Genomic DNA, 18,608 nt, shown 5'->3' with positions numbered 1-18,608 from the left:
TGGACTGGGAGATAGGAGGTTTTCCTAAAACAACCTTTAATCCAGAGACCAAATCTCTTCTGTCAACATGTACATTTTTGGAGAAGGATGAAAAGAAGTATGTTACATTATCAAAATTGAACAATGTATTATCACAATTAAAGGACAATGGAGATAAGGGAAAGAACAAAGATGGGAGGAATTCACCTTTTGCTTAGAACTTTTCTATAAGAATGAAAATATTTTTTGTCTGTAATCTCAAGATACTTTAAAAACTTGAGAAATTAGTTGTTATTGCATATCCTATAAATTAGGGGGTTTTCTAAATGGATGTTCATGTTTTGTGTGAAGACAGGTTATAAATGGATGTTATGAAATGAATGCTTTTTTTTAATTATATTGCTATCTTGTTGATACTTTCAATTTGAGGCTTAAAATTCATTTTCATTATATTACTAAATTAATTAGCAACTGCAATTTGAGGCTTTTTAGTTTCAATTATTAAAATTCATTAACAATATAACACAAAATTCACAAAAGCTTCAAATTTGAGGCTTTCAATTTCATTATCAAAACCACAAAATACCATTACATTTCCCCCATCTTATGTTTACCCATATCTAACAACATAATGTAAGTTCCTACCAATCTAGCAACCTGGAATGACTCATCCAAAAACCAGCATCAGTTTACCCATCCAAAAACCGACCAACAGAAATCATGATGCCATCGAGCAAACTTTAAGCCAAAATGTTTTCTTCTTCGACAATTTTGCTTTGGTTTCCATTCCTTGAAGCTTGCAATGCAAACCGGGTATGACACACAAAGTTGTAGCACACATAGGTGGGTCATCCCATATAAAAAATCGACATCCTCTACTCTGCAATCGAACAAAAAATAAGCCAACATCTACAAAATTTAAACTTAAAATTCAGATTCTTACCTTATAATTTACGCAAGAATAAAACATTCTTCCAGGATTATTATTGGTCCAAGAGTTCTCAATGGAGCCCTAATGCCACAAAAGCAGTTTACTACAGCGGTGGAGTTATTGCCCAACGATAATGAAGACATTTTCACTGTTTTCCTTCCCCTACAGCTTCATTTGCAGCAAAAATATGAGAGAGATAGAGGTTTACTTACATAGGAGTGAAAAAAAGCGGGAAGAGGGCCTCTTTTCTCGCCCACGCCATTTCATTAGCCACGCAAAGCTGCTAGGTGTTTAAGTTGCGCACACGTGGACATCGGAATCCTAAGCCCCAAATCTCTCCGCCGCGACAAAATTGCCAAAAATTCAATACTTATGGGACTAAATTGCCAGTCCTGTAGTTACGGTCCTTATTTTACCACCCCCATACTTACGAGATCAATATTGCAATTTTGCCTTCCTAATATAAATATAAATCTAAATTTAAAACAAAATAAAAAAGATAAACCACCCTAACCTAGATCATGCTCCCCGTCGGCACCATTTTCTTTCTCGTCGTCGGGCATCGAGGGATCAGTTGGAGGTTGGGATTGCTAGGGTGACGGAGGGCCGGGCCAAGTGGCCGAGACCTGAAAAATTAATAAGTATTAAATTTATTATATTATGTATAAAATTATATTTTTGCTAATATATTAAAGAATATTATTATAAATTAACACAAATTACATATAATTACACAAATTAACAAAAAAAAAGTTTCAGAAATTACACATATTTTTTTTTAAATTAACACAAATTACATAAAATTGCACAAATTACACATTCATAAATTATTACAAATTACATAGAATTAAACATATTCATAAAATTAACACAAATTACATAAAATTAAACACATTACATATTTTCAGAAATTACAAAATATTAAATCCCAACTTTTTTTCTAATATTCATAAGATTACATAAAACATTACAGAAATATTTAAAAAAAAAAGTTCAAAAATTTCAGAAAAATAAATTTCAAAATTTTTCAGAAATTTTTTAAAAATTACACATATTTTCTTAAACTAATACAATTTACATAAAATAACACAAATAACACATATTCATAAAATTAACACAAATTACATAAAAAAAAATTATACATATTTTCAGAAAATACATAAAATTAAATTCCAACTTTTTAATTTTAATATGATGGCAGATAAATTAAAATAAATTTCAGAAATTTTAGAAAAAATACCGTAAGTTTCAAAATTTCAAATTTTACCAAAAACTTTTCACAAAACTTTCCAAAATTTCAGAAAAATAAGTTTAAAAAATTTTCAAAAATTATTTTCAACAAATTTTCATAAAATATAAACTTTTAGATTTATTTTCAAAAAAAATTCAAATTTTCGGAAAATAGATACTTTAAGAAATTATTATTTTCAAAAGGATAATGAAAAACAGTTTTTATCATCAAAATATTATAAAAATAATTAACACTAAACAAATTCATGTTAACAATTAACAACAAATAACAATTAACCCAACCGATTTCTCCAACAAATTATATCCTCCTCTTCCTCCTCCTCATCATCTTCCTCAATAAAACTAAATAGAATTATAAAATATTAGAACAAAAATAAAAATAAAAACTTACTGGTGCTAGTGGGAGCGGTGACTGTGGTGGTGGCATGGATTGGTGATGACGGTGGAGAAGGTGGTGGTGGTGGTGGTGGCAAGGTGGCGGCGGCGGCAATTGGTGAGAGAGAGAGAAAGAGGGATTTGGTTGAGATGGTGGTGAAAGAGAGAGAGAGAGAGAGGCGTTTGGGTGGGGTGGGGAGGAGGATTGGAGAAGATGAATTGGACATGAAAAAAATCTGCTAAGTATTCCCTTTATATTAGAATCATAATCATTCTAAAGACCGTTCAAAACAAATTATTATGTATATAAAATCGTTCTAAAAAGAGTTCAAACATTATTACTTTACATAAATCAAAACGATATCGTATTTGTTAGTCGTTCATAAAGCCGTTCCAAAAGGACTTCTAAATAAAGTATTATTTTTAAAAAAATATATAAAAACTAATAAAAATCTGTAATGGACAATTTAATATTGAAGAAAGTGTCCATTGTGTGGATTAATACAATTGAAGTATATAAAATATTTGAAATTGAGATTGATATACATTCACAATAAGGAATAAATTTGTATATTCATAATTGTTAGTATTACACTGACGTAACTATCATCTTACATTGTTGTACTGTATGACTTAATCAGACCGTTAAAATTTAGGTCAAACCGTTAGATATAATCAGACCGACAAAAGAATACATATGATTAAGTTTCGGATGTCGAGATATTATATCCGGAACATAAAAATAGTTTTTCAATCGACACTATAGAATTAGGCCAAATAATTTTAAATCAGACCAACAGATGTGATCAAATGGACATAGTCTTAAATGTAATTAAGTTTGGCATGAATTCGGTGCATGAATTTTATAATATCATACTTGAAAACATAAGTTTGAAATTTAAACACATACTGTAACGATTTTTTACACGACTTTTGATATTAACATATTAGAATTAATTTTGGTATTGACCTTGGAACGACCATTTGAAAATTAAATTTTCCCCAAATAATTTTAGAATTTCCGCCAAACGAATATATTAGATTGATTTTTGGAACGGCTTTATATAATGACCGTTCCAAAATTTCAATTTTCCTCCAAATTTTGAGCCAGCACCAAAATAGATCCACCAAATATTTATAGATTTTGGAACGGCCATGTAACACATTTTTTAAATTTTTGGCAGTTCCAAATATTAATCTTTATTTTTCTAAAAAAATAATTTTTTTTTCATGAATTATTATAAATTTAAATATTTCACAAAAAATTAGATAATTGGAAGGGCTATTGGAATGGCTTGTGGACCGTTCAAGTGTATTACATTTTGTAATGACTTTATATTCGATTACTGGAGAAAGTTCTAACTTTTTTTTAGTGGCTGTTACAAACGCCAACATGGTCGTTCTAAAATAGTAAATTTGTAGTGGTTAAAAATTTATAATAGTGTTTGTAACAGCGACAGCTAATTATATATTTGGAACTGCCTTTAGACCAGATTTTAGAACAGTGAGTTTTCACAAAAGGAAGAGTCGTTCCAAATTTTAATAACAATTCCAGAAGTCGTCCCAAATTGTAACAGTCAAGTTTTTGTAACGACTTTACGAATATGACTGTGTAGGAATGGACTTTGTAACTATTTTGTCATTCCAAATATATGAAATTGTTCTGGCAGAAATAAGTGACGTCAGCAATTGTTTTCCATTCCAAAGTTGCTACAAAGACTGTTCCAAAAAACCGTTACAAATCCTGATTTTTATACATGTGGAGCATGCATAATAAATGAAATATAAAGTGAGCAATAGGACTTTGGAATTGGTTCGATACTGTAAAGCACCCAGGTTTCATACACTTGCAGTAGCAGCTCAGTTGTTCCATTACATACAAAGAAGAAAAAGTTCAATGCACTGTCTCTATTATAGAAGGAGGAGTTCCAAAGGCGCAAGTCTGAGAACACACGTTTAAGCCTTACGACTGATAGTAGTTAGTGTTGTATAAAAGAAAGAACAGTGCTTCTTCGTTCTGAAATGTACTGTAATCTCTCTTCTTCTTGCCCAAGAAAACAATGGAAAATTGTTGTTCATTCCTTCCAGCTTTCGTTTTCTTTACATGGTATCAGAACCATCTTGGATGCTCTCTGATCCTTCCACCAAAACGAAATTCTTCTTTCCTGATTCCTTTACAAACCTCAAGAAACTCCCACGACAAGAATGGCAGAAGATCAAGAGATGTTGAAGCTGCATCCAAGTGATAACCACACCATTAGATGGCTCTAACTTTCTTTCTAGGAGCAGATCAATTAATATAGCCTTGGGTGTCAAAATGAAGCTAAACTTCATCAATGAGAGGGAATCAAGCCTGCAAAAGATGACAAAAGAACTAGAGCAGATTACATGGTAACCACATGGAACAGGCATAGTTGAGAGCTTCCTGTATACTAGTATGGCTAGAGAGTTATGGATTGAATTGGAAACTCATTTTGGACAAGCAATGGACCTATGGTCTATCAACTAAAAAGGGAAATGGCCTCTATGTCTCAAGGTTCTTTATCCATGTCACTATATTTCTCAAAACTCAAAAGATTTTGGGATGAGCTAGCCTACTCCACAATGCACTTGTGGAGCTATCAAGAAAGTTGCAGATCTCAAGATGGCGGACCAATTGATGCAATTTCTGATGGGTTTACATGAAAGTTATGACTATGTCAGGATCCAAATCCTTATGATGGACCCTTTGCCTAATGTCACCAAAGCTTACTCTATGATATTAAGGATTGAAAGACAAAAGGAAGTGAACTCAGGAAATCCATACACTGGACAAAACATGGCCATGCAGGCATTTAAAAGGCTATGAACTCAGAAAAAATTCCAGAGGAAAAGAAGTATAACAGATAAAAGAACCCAAGTATGCATTCATACATCTTGCAGATGGCGCAAATCATTCTGTTGGAAACTTAGGAAACATAGCACTTTCTGATAAAGTTTACCTTAATGTGTTGTTTGTGCCAAATTTAAAGTTCAACTTATTGTCTATAAGCAAGATGTGTGATACTTCCTCTATTAGATTTAAATTCTCTCGATCCTATTGTGTTATGCAGGACCATAAGACTAAAAAAGTGGTTGCAGTGGGATGCTTGTCAGGAAAACTTTACATCTTCAAGAAACAATCTTTTGAGAAGAAGCATATAGATGAAGTCATGAATTCCAGCAAAGAATTTAGCCTTAGTGTGCCACTTGTTACATCAAAAACTTGGCATAGAAGACTAGGACATATCTCTCATAATGTACTGATCCATACAGGATTAATAAAAGAAAAAGCAAAATTCAACCTTCATCTTGTGAAATCTATCCTCAAGCCAAACAACAGAGACTATCTTTTCCCTTAAGCAATTCTTCATCTCAAAACTACTTTGATTTACTACATATAGATTTATGGGAGCCCTATAATGAATATTTCATTTCTAAGTGTAAATATATGTTAATAGTAGTAGATGATTACAGCAGATGCACTTGGACATTCTTAATGCAACAAAAATCACAAACTGCAAGTCTATTGATTAACTTTCAAAAGATGATCCTAACTCAATTTGATAAAAAGAATTAAAGTAATACGAATTGACAATGGATTTGAATTCCTAAGGGGGCAATGTCAAAAATTCTTTAGAGAGAAGGAATTATACACCAAACAACATGTGTATACACACCACAACAAAATGGTATTGTAGAAAGAAAACATAAACATCTTTTGCAGGTAGCTAGATCACTGATGTTTCAATCTAATCTACCAAAAATATTTTGGACAGATGCAGTTTTAACAGCAATCTACTTAATAAATAGAATACCTACACCAGTCTTAAAGTGGAAAACTCCTTATGAAATGTTGTTTAATAAACCTTTAAATTATACTCAATCTAAAACTTTTGGTTGCTTGCCTTTTGCAACAAATACACTACCAAATAAATCTAAATTTGATTAAGGGCTTTAAAATGTATTTTCTTAGGATATGCTCTCAATCAAAAGGGATACAAATTGTATGACTTAAATAAGAGAACTGTCCTACTTTCAAGAGATGTAATATTTGAAGAAGATATTTCTCCCTATGTAGGACAACAAGTTGAACCTATCACATCCTTTATACCACAAATAGCCTCTGAAATAGATTAGGACTTATCTGATAACACTGAACATACTACAGAAGTGGATCAAAACTTTAATCATACAGAAGCTTCAAAAAAATTTTGTATAAGCTGTAAAGAAAAAGGAGTGGAGAGATGCAATGTCTGCAAAATCAAAAACTCTAGAAAGAAACCACACCTGGAAAATTAAAAAACTTCCCCAACAAAAGAAGGCAATAGGCTCTAAGTCAGGTTTTAAGTTAAAACTGAGGTCATATAGTTCTATAGAAATGTATAAAACTAGGTTAGTTGTTAAGGGTTATAATCAACTTTTTCACCAGTGGCAAAAGCTATAACAGTTAGAATTCTCTTGGCTGTTGCTGCTAAACTGCATTGGCATTTGCATCAATTAGACATAAATAATGCATTCTTACATGGATTTCTAGATGAAGAAATATATATGCAGGCTCCTGAAGGGTATACTATTCCTGAGGGACATGTGTGCAAGTTGAAAAGATCTCTCTATGGCCTCAAACAAGCCTCAAGGCAACTGAATCAAAAGTTCACAACAAAGTTGGAGACCTTTGGCTTTGTTCAGTCCTAACATGATCATTGCCTATTCACTAAGGTTACTTCAACTGGTATATTTTGTTTACTTGTTTATGTGGATAATGTCTTAATTGCAAGACCTTCAAAGGAAACAATTTTAGAAATTAAGTCTTACTTGGATGACTTGTTCACTATTAAAGACCTTAGACCAGCAAAATTTTTTCTTGGTCTTGAAATTGCAAGGTCAAATGAAGGTCTCAATGTTACAAAAAATAAATATATAAAGGATATTATAGCATATGCTGGGCTTGCACAAACCAAGGCAACTAGCATTCCACTGCTAATAGGGATCAAGTTTACAGCTTTTGCAGAAGAGCAGCTGGCTAATCCCGAGGCTTATAGAAGATTGCTGGGAAGAGTTCTCTGTCTAGGATTCACTAGACCTGATATATGTAGCAATAGATTCAAGTACTGCTTGCGCAAGGCCATTGCCAAACTCTGGTAAAAAGGCGGCAATTGAATTACAGGAATTCCAAACTCTTAATAATTCAAGTCAACCCAGCACCTCTATGGTCAAATAGGAAGAGATTAACCTTAGGCCGATGACAGCTAACTCTAAAGTTAATGCTAATGACTTATTATCTTCTGTTTCTACTTAGCAGGTGTACCAAAGAATGTGGAAGAAAAAATTAGTTTCTCGAATAGGAGTTAACCCAAGCAAAACCATTGTAGATGCATTCAAAAAATATAACCAGATCTAGATGCTCGAAGGGTCAAAACTAGAAGAGGTTCAAGAATGGTATAATTCTGGAGCACTTGCCTCGGTTCATACTATGTCACCAGGGTTTTCGGAGATCTCAAAACTTTTAGAATGGATTAGTGGGGTAGTATATGATACATGGCAAAAGAATTCCCATTTAAAATAAGGCGATATTTTGGAGCTTAAGTTTATTTCAACGATACTAAAATTGCAGGGAAAAGGTCTCATCAGCATTCCATTATATCAAGTTGCAGAGACTCGACATGGTAGCATTCAACAAAGTCAAGGCTGCCACAAGAGAAGCTCCCTTGGTATCATCTCTAAGTGAAGATGAAATATCCACTAGAAGAGCTTGGGGATTCTAGGTCTGTCTCATAGAGATAGATAGAGTCAAGTATCCATTTAAAATATTTTCAATAAATTAAATGGATTATTCCTATTAACCTCCACCACAAGAAAGAGCATAGACTTTGCAGAAAGATTGTTCGAAAAGAAAAGAATGCTCGTATGGGAGAATAAGCTGCCTGCAACAGAGGCCACAAGAAAGAAGGCATGCAACATGATGCATGTTGAGCAATTGCATAACCACATATATCGTTGTTGTGACAAAATAAGAAACCAAAATTTAAAAGGGTAAAAGAAAGAATTTTTGCAAGACGAGGTAAAACCTCAAAATGTAAAAAATCAAAAGGAATACTGTTGGCAGAAGATGACAGAAAAGCCAATAATAAGAAAGTAGAGGATACCAGCTAGCAAGCCATCAGAAACAAGCCATAATGACCAACAACTGAAAAGAAGAAGGTCAAAATGGGTGATAAATATAATAACGTCACCTAAAACAATTTTGAAGTACGCGGGCTACTGTAAATAAGGAAGCTTGGAAGCAGATGGGGGTCATCAAGAATTTTCTCCAACTCTTCACCACATAATATTTTGATTCCTTTTAAGTTTTCAATATTAGCAATTTCTGTTTATGGTGATTTCGCCCACGAGTGTAGTCCTCTTATCTATGAGAGGCTAAAAGGTTGCTCCTCTTATAGAAGAGAAATATCTACGCAATATTTCAACTTTTTTTCAATAAATTCAAGGCTTTTGTTCAACTTGTTCGTCCAAAATTTTATTAAGTTTCTATATTGGACTGTTTTTACACCCTATGGTAGAAAACAAAATAAGGTATATTGTTAGTGTGTTGGAGAAAGCCCGTAAAATCGAGGACTCGGAATACTCCAGGATCAAGGTGGTTAAATCAAGATATGAATTTGTGGAGACTTAATTTATTTCGAAATCATGTTGGGTCTAATTTAGAGCATGTAGTGCACTATGGTTATTTTGTTATTAGAAGGGCAAAATGGTTATGAATTGGGTTGAAGGACCAAAATCACAAACATTTGAAAGATACAGGACCAAAATTGCCACATCCAAAGTTAGAAGACCAAAATTTCCAACCCTTTATAGATACAGGATCAAAATTACATTAAGCCTATGCTATATATAATAGTTTAAATCAGTTTAAATCTCTCATGTGTTTGTTGCTCCCTTCACTAAAATAACGTTTATATCTTTACTTGAGTAATCTTGTAATTAATAAATCAAAATTAGTTCTAGAAGACAAAATTCTATCAAAAGAAGAATATTTAAGAGTCTTATTCTCTAAACTATATGGACATTAATGATAAATATATCCAACTAAAATAAATAAATAAGAAAATACTATTTCAACGTGATTAATTTGTTAGAAGTTATTTCTAAATATTAAAAATAGTAATTTAATATGCACAGTAAAATTTAAAATGAATAGTATTAGAATAATATAGAAAATACTAATATAAACTTCAAAAACTAAATCGATACATATGAAAGAATAAATAACATGAAATTTTAAATAAAAGTTATCAATCTTATTATATTAGAAACGCTTTTAAAATATTTAAAATGTGTGACTTCTACCAAATTGACTTTAGAAAAAATTATATTTTTGGTCCCATTTGTTGGAGTCTTTTTTAATTTAGCTCTATTTGTCACAGTTTTCTCATATTGCATTGCGTAAGTTTAAAGTTTTCTCAGTTTTAGTTCATTACTTACCAAATAATTAATGGAGTCGTTAGCATTTTTCGTTAATTATTGGGCCTTTTTCAATTTAGTTCCATTAGTTACAATTTTTTCATATTACGTCCCATGAATTGAAAAGTTTACTGAATGTTACGATAGCATTTTGCATACATTTTTCATTATTTATTGGATGGAAAAAGTATGTAATGACTAATATTAAGAAAATTTTCAACTTATGAAATGTAATTTTTTCAAAAACGGAAGTAAATTGAAAAATGCCCTAACGTACGCAATCGAAAATACGATATTTCTTTGCTTTTATTTTAATATGAATAATAGAAATTTGTTTTGAAAAATTGTACTTCACGTACTTTTGATTTTTATCATAATATAATAGAGGTAAAATAATAGTAATAATAATAAGTGCAACTTATGATTAAATACATAATAGTTAGAATATATTGAGTTTACATTCTTATCGTGAGAAAACATACGTACCCTTACTGAGGTATTCCTTTGAATTTTGATACTTCTATTATTATATATATATATATATATATATATGTATATTAGTGATTACATAACTGCATTAGTATTATGTTATAGTAACGTTTCACATAATATATATTTACAATAATACTACAAACTTTTACTCCTTATTATTAAAATATATTGGTTTTCAGCTTCTCATCAAGAAAACAAATAACCCAAAAATAAAAATATAACAAAATCCGTCAATTAAAAAGGCATAATATGAAGTGACTATTTTGCCCTTGGAACACTAGAAAAAAATTATTATTAGCGACAACTTAATTGCTATGGTCTAAAAACTATGGTAAATAATTTTTATTGGCTATGGTTAATAAATCGATGCAAAAAATATATATTTTTCACCAAGAAAAAGTTATTTTTCATGGCTAAGAGACATGGTAAAAATATTTGTCATGATTTTTAGACATGACAAGTGTTTTAGCTACCCTCATAAATACAACGGCCAAAAACCATTGCATAGCTGTGGTAAATGGCTATTTGCTATAGTTATTTATTTTTAATCATGGAAATTAGTCATGGTTAATTATTGTATTTTTTTGTAGTGGAAGATACATTAAAAGGAATTATCCCCATCCTAGTAATGTATCATAAGGAGTATTGTGCATAGAAAAATTCTAATTTAAATCGAGTTTGGTCAAACATGAATCAGTTACATGAAAAATATAATTCATTTGCTATGTAATTGGTGTTAATTTAAAAAAACTGATCAATTACATATCAAATTTAGAAAGTAAATTACAAATAATCACAGTAAATAATTTCCTTATCAATTAAAAGAATTAATTATCAATTTAAAAATATAATTATATAATACTAATGTTTCAAAAACATAAAGAATATAAAGAACTTTAATATTTTTATGACTACCTATAAATAATATATATTACCTAAATATATCTGTACATATAATCACAAGTCATGCTTCATAATAATACAAAAAGAAAAAAAAATTAAAATACGTTCTTTTTCAAGGTAAAACTTTTAAAAAGATTTTAATCTTATCTTCATTACGAGAATAACATAATAATTTATTTTTATTATTCATTTGTATTTCTTTTTTCAAGCGCGGTAAAAGTGGTCAGCACCCGTTATTTGTGGCTACATTATTTTCCCCATTGAAATATATATATATATTTTTTTTCTAAATTTATATTTTCATACATGGATGTTTCTGATTATCTTAGTTTTCGAAATAACAGTTCTTCCAAGGGATCCCCTTAACACCAGGCTGAAATGGCCTGCACCACTAGAACATGACTGGTCTGATTTCCAGCACATACCTTAAACTTTCCTTACAAATTGCAACATGAGTTCACAGAGAAAAGCAGCATTTCCTCTCCATACACAACAGGAACTCCATGTGGTGGAAAAGCACAATAATTTGACACCAAAAATTTTCCTCCAAAATCTTGTTCTTTGAGTGAACGTTTGATTAGAACAAAAAGAAAAAGAATAAGACAGAGGAAAAATGGCTCAATTTGGGACAACACAGAAATGCAAGGCCTGCGACAAAACTGTGCATTTCGTCGAGATGATGTCCGCCGATGGAGTCCCTTATCACAAGTCTTGCTTCAAATGTAGCCATTGCAACGGACGTCTTGCGGTATGTGATTCTTTTGCGAGTTGTTACAAGATTCTCGACACAAAAAGACCGTAAAAAAGTGGGAAATTTCCTTCGTTTTCCACCTTTCCAATGAAGAATGTGTCGAGAATGACAGATACGGTTTATTACATCATTTGATACGTTCAAGTATTATATGACTCTTGTTATTACAGATGAGCAACTACTCTGCTATGGATGGACAACTATACTGCAAGCCTCACTTTGAACAGCTCTTCAAAGAGAGTGCTGGCTTCACTTCTAAGAAGTTCCAACCACGTAAAACATCTTGATTTCCGACTATTAATTTTAATTTTTCGACGTTACATTATAATCAATAATGTTTTTTTTCATTTTTTTTGGCCGTTTTTCATGAACAGCGAAGCAAGGAGAAACGGTGCATAATTCAACCTTTGAATTAAATTTTTCTTGAAATTTATTTCCCACATTAACATTACTTTAATTTTTTTTTCTTTTATGTGCTTTTCAATATGCAATTGCAGAATAAGAATGCCAGTAAAGTCTCCTCATTCTTTTCTGGCACCCAAGACAAATGTGCTGTCTGCGCCAAGACAGTCTACCCACTGGAGAAGGTAGTGACTAATCACATAACAAGTGCAATAACACGTACCATATGGTGACCATTTTGTGTGAGCGAATCGTTCGAGCAATCATTACAAACGTATGTCGTTTCAGGTAACAATGGAGGGTGAATTCTACCACAAGTCATGCTTCAAGTGCGCTCACGGAGGTTGCCTCCTTACAACCTCGTCGTACGCTGCATTGGACGGGATCCTCTACTGCAAGCCCCATTTTGCTCAGCTCTTCAAGGAGAAGGGCAGCTACAATCATCTCACCACCACTGCTAACAGCAGGAAGAATAGTGCTGAGGCGATCGATTTGGACACGACGACGGCCGACGACTCTCCACAACCACCCACCACGCCCGTCGAGCTTGCACAAGAGACATAGATGTTTCTTGCAGATGGAATCCTCAACGTTAAATTTTCCTTTATGCTAAAATTAAATTTTTTTACATAGTTTTACAGGTGTTCCATAAGATAATAAAATTGTTGTTTTATTTACTTATAATTATGTTTTTGTCTCGTTGATTCGACTAATTTTCATTATAGTTTGGTTTTCAATAATTTTCTTCAATTTTTTTATTTTTTTTTTTTTTTTTAGAATCATAATTAATCGGTATGATCTAATAATTCTTTTTTTATTTTTTAAATATACATGGATTAAAAACTTGAGCTTTTCAAACCAAATCAATCAAACAAGTTTAGTTGAATATTTCAATGGACACATAAACATATCAGCAAAAATAGTTAAAAATTAAAATAATTATTTTTTTTAATATTTTACATAAATATATGGGCTTAATATTTTGAATTGTACTATTTCGAGTTATTTGAGAGCTGAAGATGCATTTTTCAATTTACTTGCAACGTTTTATCATTTTCACACCATCAAGTATTAAAAAATTGGATTACATATAAGTATATTTTAAATATTTTCAAATTTTATTTTAGGATGGATAACTTTCTTAATTCCTATTATTTTAGTAATTCAAGAATTTTTTGTCTATTTCATATAGTTCGATTTGATTCCTAATCTTTCACTCACTCGAATTGACTGTAAAAATTTGATTACGTAAAACACATTTATATTGTTTTGAGCCAAAAAAAGAATTAGAATTTCAAAATATTAAATAAAACTCCTGTCACTTCCGCGGTGTGCAAGCCTTTCAAACCCACTAAATGTATCATGAAATTATAATGCGAAAATTGCTTCCAAATTCATTAAATGTATTTTGAAATTAGATTACGAACAACTTGTGGAAAATGTTCCTATCAATTCCTGACCCACGGGAGGTGGGGCATCACAACCAACCGTCCTTTAGATCACGACATCCTCGTTGCAACGTGACATAGCCCACAATCGTCAGACATTGCAATTTTAGAGGTAGCTCCTACAAGTTCAAGAGACAACCACCATTCGTGTATCATCATCGTATGGCCCATGATCAATAGTCAAGCGTCACAATTTTAAAGGTAGCTCCTATATCTCACAGTGACAAGGAAGAATTAAGTGAAGAGCTCAATCCTTGGAAAGTCGAAGTATGTAATCCAAAGGGTTGAAACTTATTATATGAAATGATTTTTTAATCGAAGGATTGGAGCATTAAAACAGAGCTCGGGAAAAGACCTCTTTGTTCCCATCATGAAGTTTTCAGGGCAAGACAATAAAGAATCATCGCTTACCTTATATATTTCTCTAGTATAAATAGGAGATCCCGTTCTTGCATAAGCGATCAATTGAGAATTTGGTAATGAATCTCTTGTTCTAGGAAGTGTTACGCTTTGTAATTACAAAGCTCTAGATCACGAAGATCAATTGTGACATATCACTACAAAAAATGGGGGATTTGAGGCAGGTTTAGAAATGATTTTTTCGAAATTCGAAATTGTTATAAATTAAAGAATTAATTTAAACAAAATATTATTCAATTACAAAATTAAAACCTAATCTAAACCCTCCTCGTCAACGACGTCCATATCGTCCTCGATCGGGGCCGAGGGTCTGCCGGAGGCGGTGGCAGAGTGCTAGTTGAGGCAGTCGGCTATCACGGTCCCGCAGTCGAGGAGTTGGCCTGCATCTCCCTCACCATGGCCATCATATTGACCATTATCATCTCTAGTGGCCGCTGCGATCCTCCATGGCTGGGTTTGGTTGTGTTGGTGTCAGTGTAGGTGGGGGTGGCGATGGTGATATGTAAGTCCAACTTGAGACATGGGCCTCAACACTAAGACCGAATATACGGCCCTTGTTCTTGCCCCCCACTGCAGCCAGCCACAAATGGTGTTTGATCATTGCCACGTAAGCCTCCGATTAGGCTGGGGTATCGTGGTTTTCGGCCGTGGGTTGAGGCTGATGACCCTCCACCAGCTAGGGGTGTTCACAGTTCGGTTAAATCGATCGAACCGAAAATTCAGTTTGCAACCAAAATCGAATCGAAAAATTCAGTTGGATTTTTGTTTTTTTGTTAAATCGATTTCCGGTTCGTTTTTTTCCATCAACGTTTCAAGACCAAATCGAACCAAAAATTAATTTTTTAGTATATATATATTTTTATTTTAGTAATTATTAACATTGTGTTCTTTTCGTTTTATTTGAAATTTTGAATTATATTCGAAAAAAAAAATTCATTATATATTTTGATGTGTATGGCCCAAAAGCACTTGGCCTAAAAGAAGATTTGAAGCCCAAACCAAGCCTACCAGCCCCTGGTGAAGATAGCCCACTGAAGGATTATCAAACTCGTTTCAAGAGGGAGGCCCAATAAAAGGCTTTCCAGATCACAGGCCTGCCTTCCAAACCCAGCCTAAGAGAAGAAAGGCGCCCTCAAGGCTCAAGACTGCTTAGCCTAGAAGGACTCCCTACAGAATAGGAGTCCTCATGTAAACAGAGTCCTCAAGAATAGAGGCTAATCCCGTCAAGATCAAAGCCATTTTGGATGTGAAGGCACCTTCCAACATTAATGAAGTACAAAGGCTAACTGGGAGGGTAGCAGCACTCAGTCGTTTTATCTCCAAGTCGGCATAAAAAAGCTTGCCCTTTTTCAAAGTCTTACGGAAGGCGAAGAATTTTGCTTGGGATGATGCTTGTCAGCAAGCTTTTTGAAGAACTCATACGATATTTAGCGAGACTTCCTCTACTGGTGAAGCCATCTCCAGGGAATACCCTCTATGTGTGTCTATCAGCCACCCCCCAAGCTATTAGCTCCATCCTTATTCGTGTAGATAATAGGAAATAAATGTCGATGTATTACATCATCAAAGTACTGAAAGACTGCTAGAAGACTATGTTCGTAATTTCTTTCGTATCCCGTTGGAGTAAAAACTAACCAGCCTCTGAAATAAATTCTGGGTCCAGATACATCAGGGCGATTGGTAAAATGTGCAGTAGAATTGAGTGAGTATGATATCTCTTATCTACCTCGAACTACCATTAAGGCCTAGGCTATAGCTGACTTCATCTCCAGGATAGCAGGAATATCTGAAGAAGGCACCCCTCAAGCCAAAAAGTGGTTATTGCATGTAGATGGATCATCCACGATCATGGTAGTGGGGCGGCCATAGTTATCACTTCACCCCAAGGAGAAAATTTAGAATTTGCTGTTAAGTTCGGGTTTGGGCCTCCAACAACGAGGATGAATATGAAGCCCTCGTAACAGGTTTAGAATGGTGCATAAAGTGGGAGCTAGAAGCCTAATAGCCTATTCATATTCGTAGTTAATAGTCAAACAAGTGAAGGGCTCATACGAAGCCAAGGAAGAAAATATGATCCAATATTTATAATAGATAGCAGAATTAAAGACGGGGTTCTAAAGTTTCCAAACTATCCAAATTTCAAGGGAAGAAAATGTCAAAGCTGACTGCCTCTCCAAATTGTCTAGCGCTCTAGAGGATCATAGGATGAGGCATATTACAATACAATACAAGATGCGCGACAGCTGGTAAGCAAATGTGAGAAATGCCAAAACCACTCATCCCTCATACACCAACCTACGGAGCCCTTTGCAACCATGTTATCACCGCGTCCTTTCGCACAATTGGGGATAGCTATCGTGGGGGTCTTTCCCCCTAGCTCCCCACCAAAGAAAATTTCTTCTAGTAGCCATGACTACTTTACCAAGTAGGTGGAAATTGAGTCACTCACCCGTATCACAGAAACAGAGGCGATGAAATTTATATGGAAGAACATCATCTGTCGTTTTGGACTCCCGCGAGAAATATCTCAACAATGATCGGCAGTTCCAAGACCACAAAATACAAGACTGGTGTAAAAGACTACATATCAAACAAAGATTCACATCATAGCACATCCCCAGGTCAATAGGCAAGTGGAGGTCACCAACCAAATCCTCATTCAAGGAATTAAGAGACGATTAGAATGAGCTGGTGGAAATTAGATAGAAGAATTAACTAGTGTCCTATGGGTTTGTCGCACAATCCCCCGAGGATCTACAGGAGAAAGTCCCTTTACCATAGTTAATGGAACAGAAGCAACCATTCCAGCTGAATTGGGGGTACCCTCCATGAAATTTTGCATTTCTATGAAGAAAACAATACGGAGTTGTTAAAGAAAAATCTGAATCTTATTGAAGAGTTGAGAGAAAAAGCTTCCATTCGTATTCAAAGATACAAGAATACTATGATTAATGCCCACAAAAAGAGAGTAAAAGATACGAAGTTTTCAAGTGAGGGATCTAGTATTAAGAAGAGTGGACAAATTGAAACCAGTAAAAAAATTAAACCCCACTTGAAAAGGACCCTTTAAAGTTATAGGGGTAATAGGACGAGTAGCATATGAGATAGAAGACCTTAAGGGACGTCCATTATCATGTCCCTAATTACATACATAACCTGAAGAAATATTATACATGAAGAACCTTCGCGTTCAAAGAACCCTCCAGTAAGTCCTCTTGAAGGACCCCCTCTAAACATGTCCCTCTGAGGGACATCCTCCAATAAGTCCTCCTGAAGGACCCCCTTTAAAAATTTCCTTCCGAAGGACATCTTCCAATAAGTCCTCCTGAAGGACATTCCCTAACAAGACCTCCTAAAGGGATCCTTCTAAAAAAACGTAGGCCCATAGACATCAAAAGTCAAATCATCATTGATGGATGGCTATTCAATGAAGAATTTCCCTGTAGGAGGCATCCTCTATATGCTTTATTGCATTTCTTGAGGCGGGGCATTAGGAATAAGCCCTGCCAAAACTCATGCAGGCCTCTATCATCAAGGGAGCCTCCCGGACTCCCATGTTTAAGCCCTCATATGCCTCTCATTTTTTTTTTTTTTTACATAAGTATATTACATGATATAATATGGGCAATAGCCCCATGTTTAAGTACTTGGACACAGGTGAGGTAAATGAGGCATTTCACAATAAAGCTGAAGGAGACCTCCCACAAGGAAGGCAAAAGATGCGTCCCGCCAGGATTAGCCCCTCTAGTATCGTGTCACCTTAAACAAAGCCTAATGATTCCATCCTATCAAGAAGGCAGTGCAAGCATAATGATGAACATCAAGCATAATGTCATGAACTAAAGGCATCGCATTTTGGCCCCTGGCCTAAAATCGTGGCCATGGGTAGAGTAAAAAATATATCCAATAAGTAAAGAAAAGTAAATTGTCTCATCCCCATTGCGAATGGGGGGGGGGGGGAAAGCAGAACAAGAAAAATTGAAAGTGTTTTCAACCAACATCCACAGAGCCAATCAAACAACATCGTTATTTTTCTCCCTGCAGGTAACGTCTTCTTTCTCGTCCTCATGAGGGGCATCAACAACAGGTACAGGGGTGGCAAGAGGCTCAACATTGATGACCAAAGACGCTTCTTCTTCCTTTGATTCAGGGGCGCTTTCACCCTGGAGGTCCCCCG

At 34.0% G+C, this 18,608-nt stretch overlaps 1 protein-coding gene and 1 long non-coding RNA gene across 5 annotated transcripts; one reads left to right on the top strand and one right to left on the bottom strand.

Moving 5' to 3' along the window:
* Positions 1-509: 509 nt before the first annotated feature.
* LOC105157649 (uncharacterized) lies at positions 510-2,817 on the bottom strand. Of its 4 annotated transcripts, none has more exons than XR_016064468.1 (3): positions 2,553-2,809; positions 923-1,536; positions 510-859 (listed from the first exon to the last, which is right to left on the bottom strand). It is a non-coding gene; the product is annotated as an uncharacterized LOC105157649 (long non-coding RNA). The 4 variants fall into 4 exon arrangements; XR_016064470.1 differs by having other exon boundaries at positions 510-1,316; positions 1,425-1,536; positions 2,553-2,802; XR_016064467.1 differs by having other exon boundaries at positions 510-1,302; positions 1,425-1,536; positions 2,553-2,794.
* A 9,073-nt stretch (positions 2,818-11,890) lies between these two features.
* Positions 11,891-13,313, top strand: LOC105157639 (LIM domain-containing protein WLIM2b). The gene is made up of 5 exons (XM_011074065.3): positions 11,891-12,158; positions 12,332-12,434; positions 12,536-12,552; positions 12,659-12,748; positions 12,852-13,313. Exons 1-5 carry the CDS (start codon positions 12,024-12,026, stop codon positions 13,125-13,127), a joined length of 621 nt encoding a protein of 206 aa, XP_011072367.1. The 5' UTR covers positions 11,891-12,023; the 3' UTR covers positions 13,128-13,313.
* The last annotated feature ends 5,295 nt before the right edge of the window (positions 13,314-18,608 follow it).

This window comes from Sesamum indicum, linkage group LG1 (genome assembly GCF_026168435.1).
Source record: "Sesamum indicum cultivar Baizhima isolate 11 linkage group LG1, ASM2616843v1, whole genome shotgun sequence".
Lineage (NCBI taxonomy): Eukaryota > Viridiplantae > Streptophyta > Magnoliopsida > Lamiales > Pedaliaceae > Sesamum > Sesamum indicum.
Note: the sequence above shows the minus strand (reverse complement) of the source record. Positions and strands in the feature narration are given on the sequence as shown.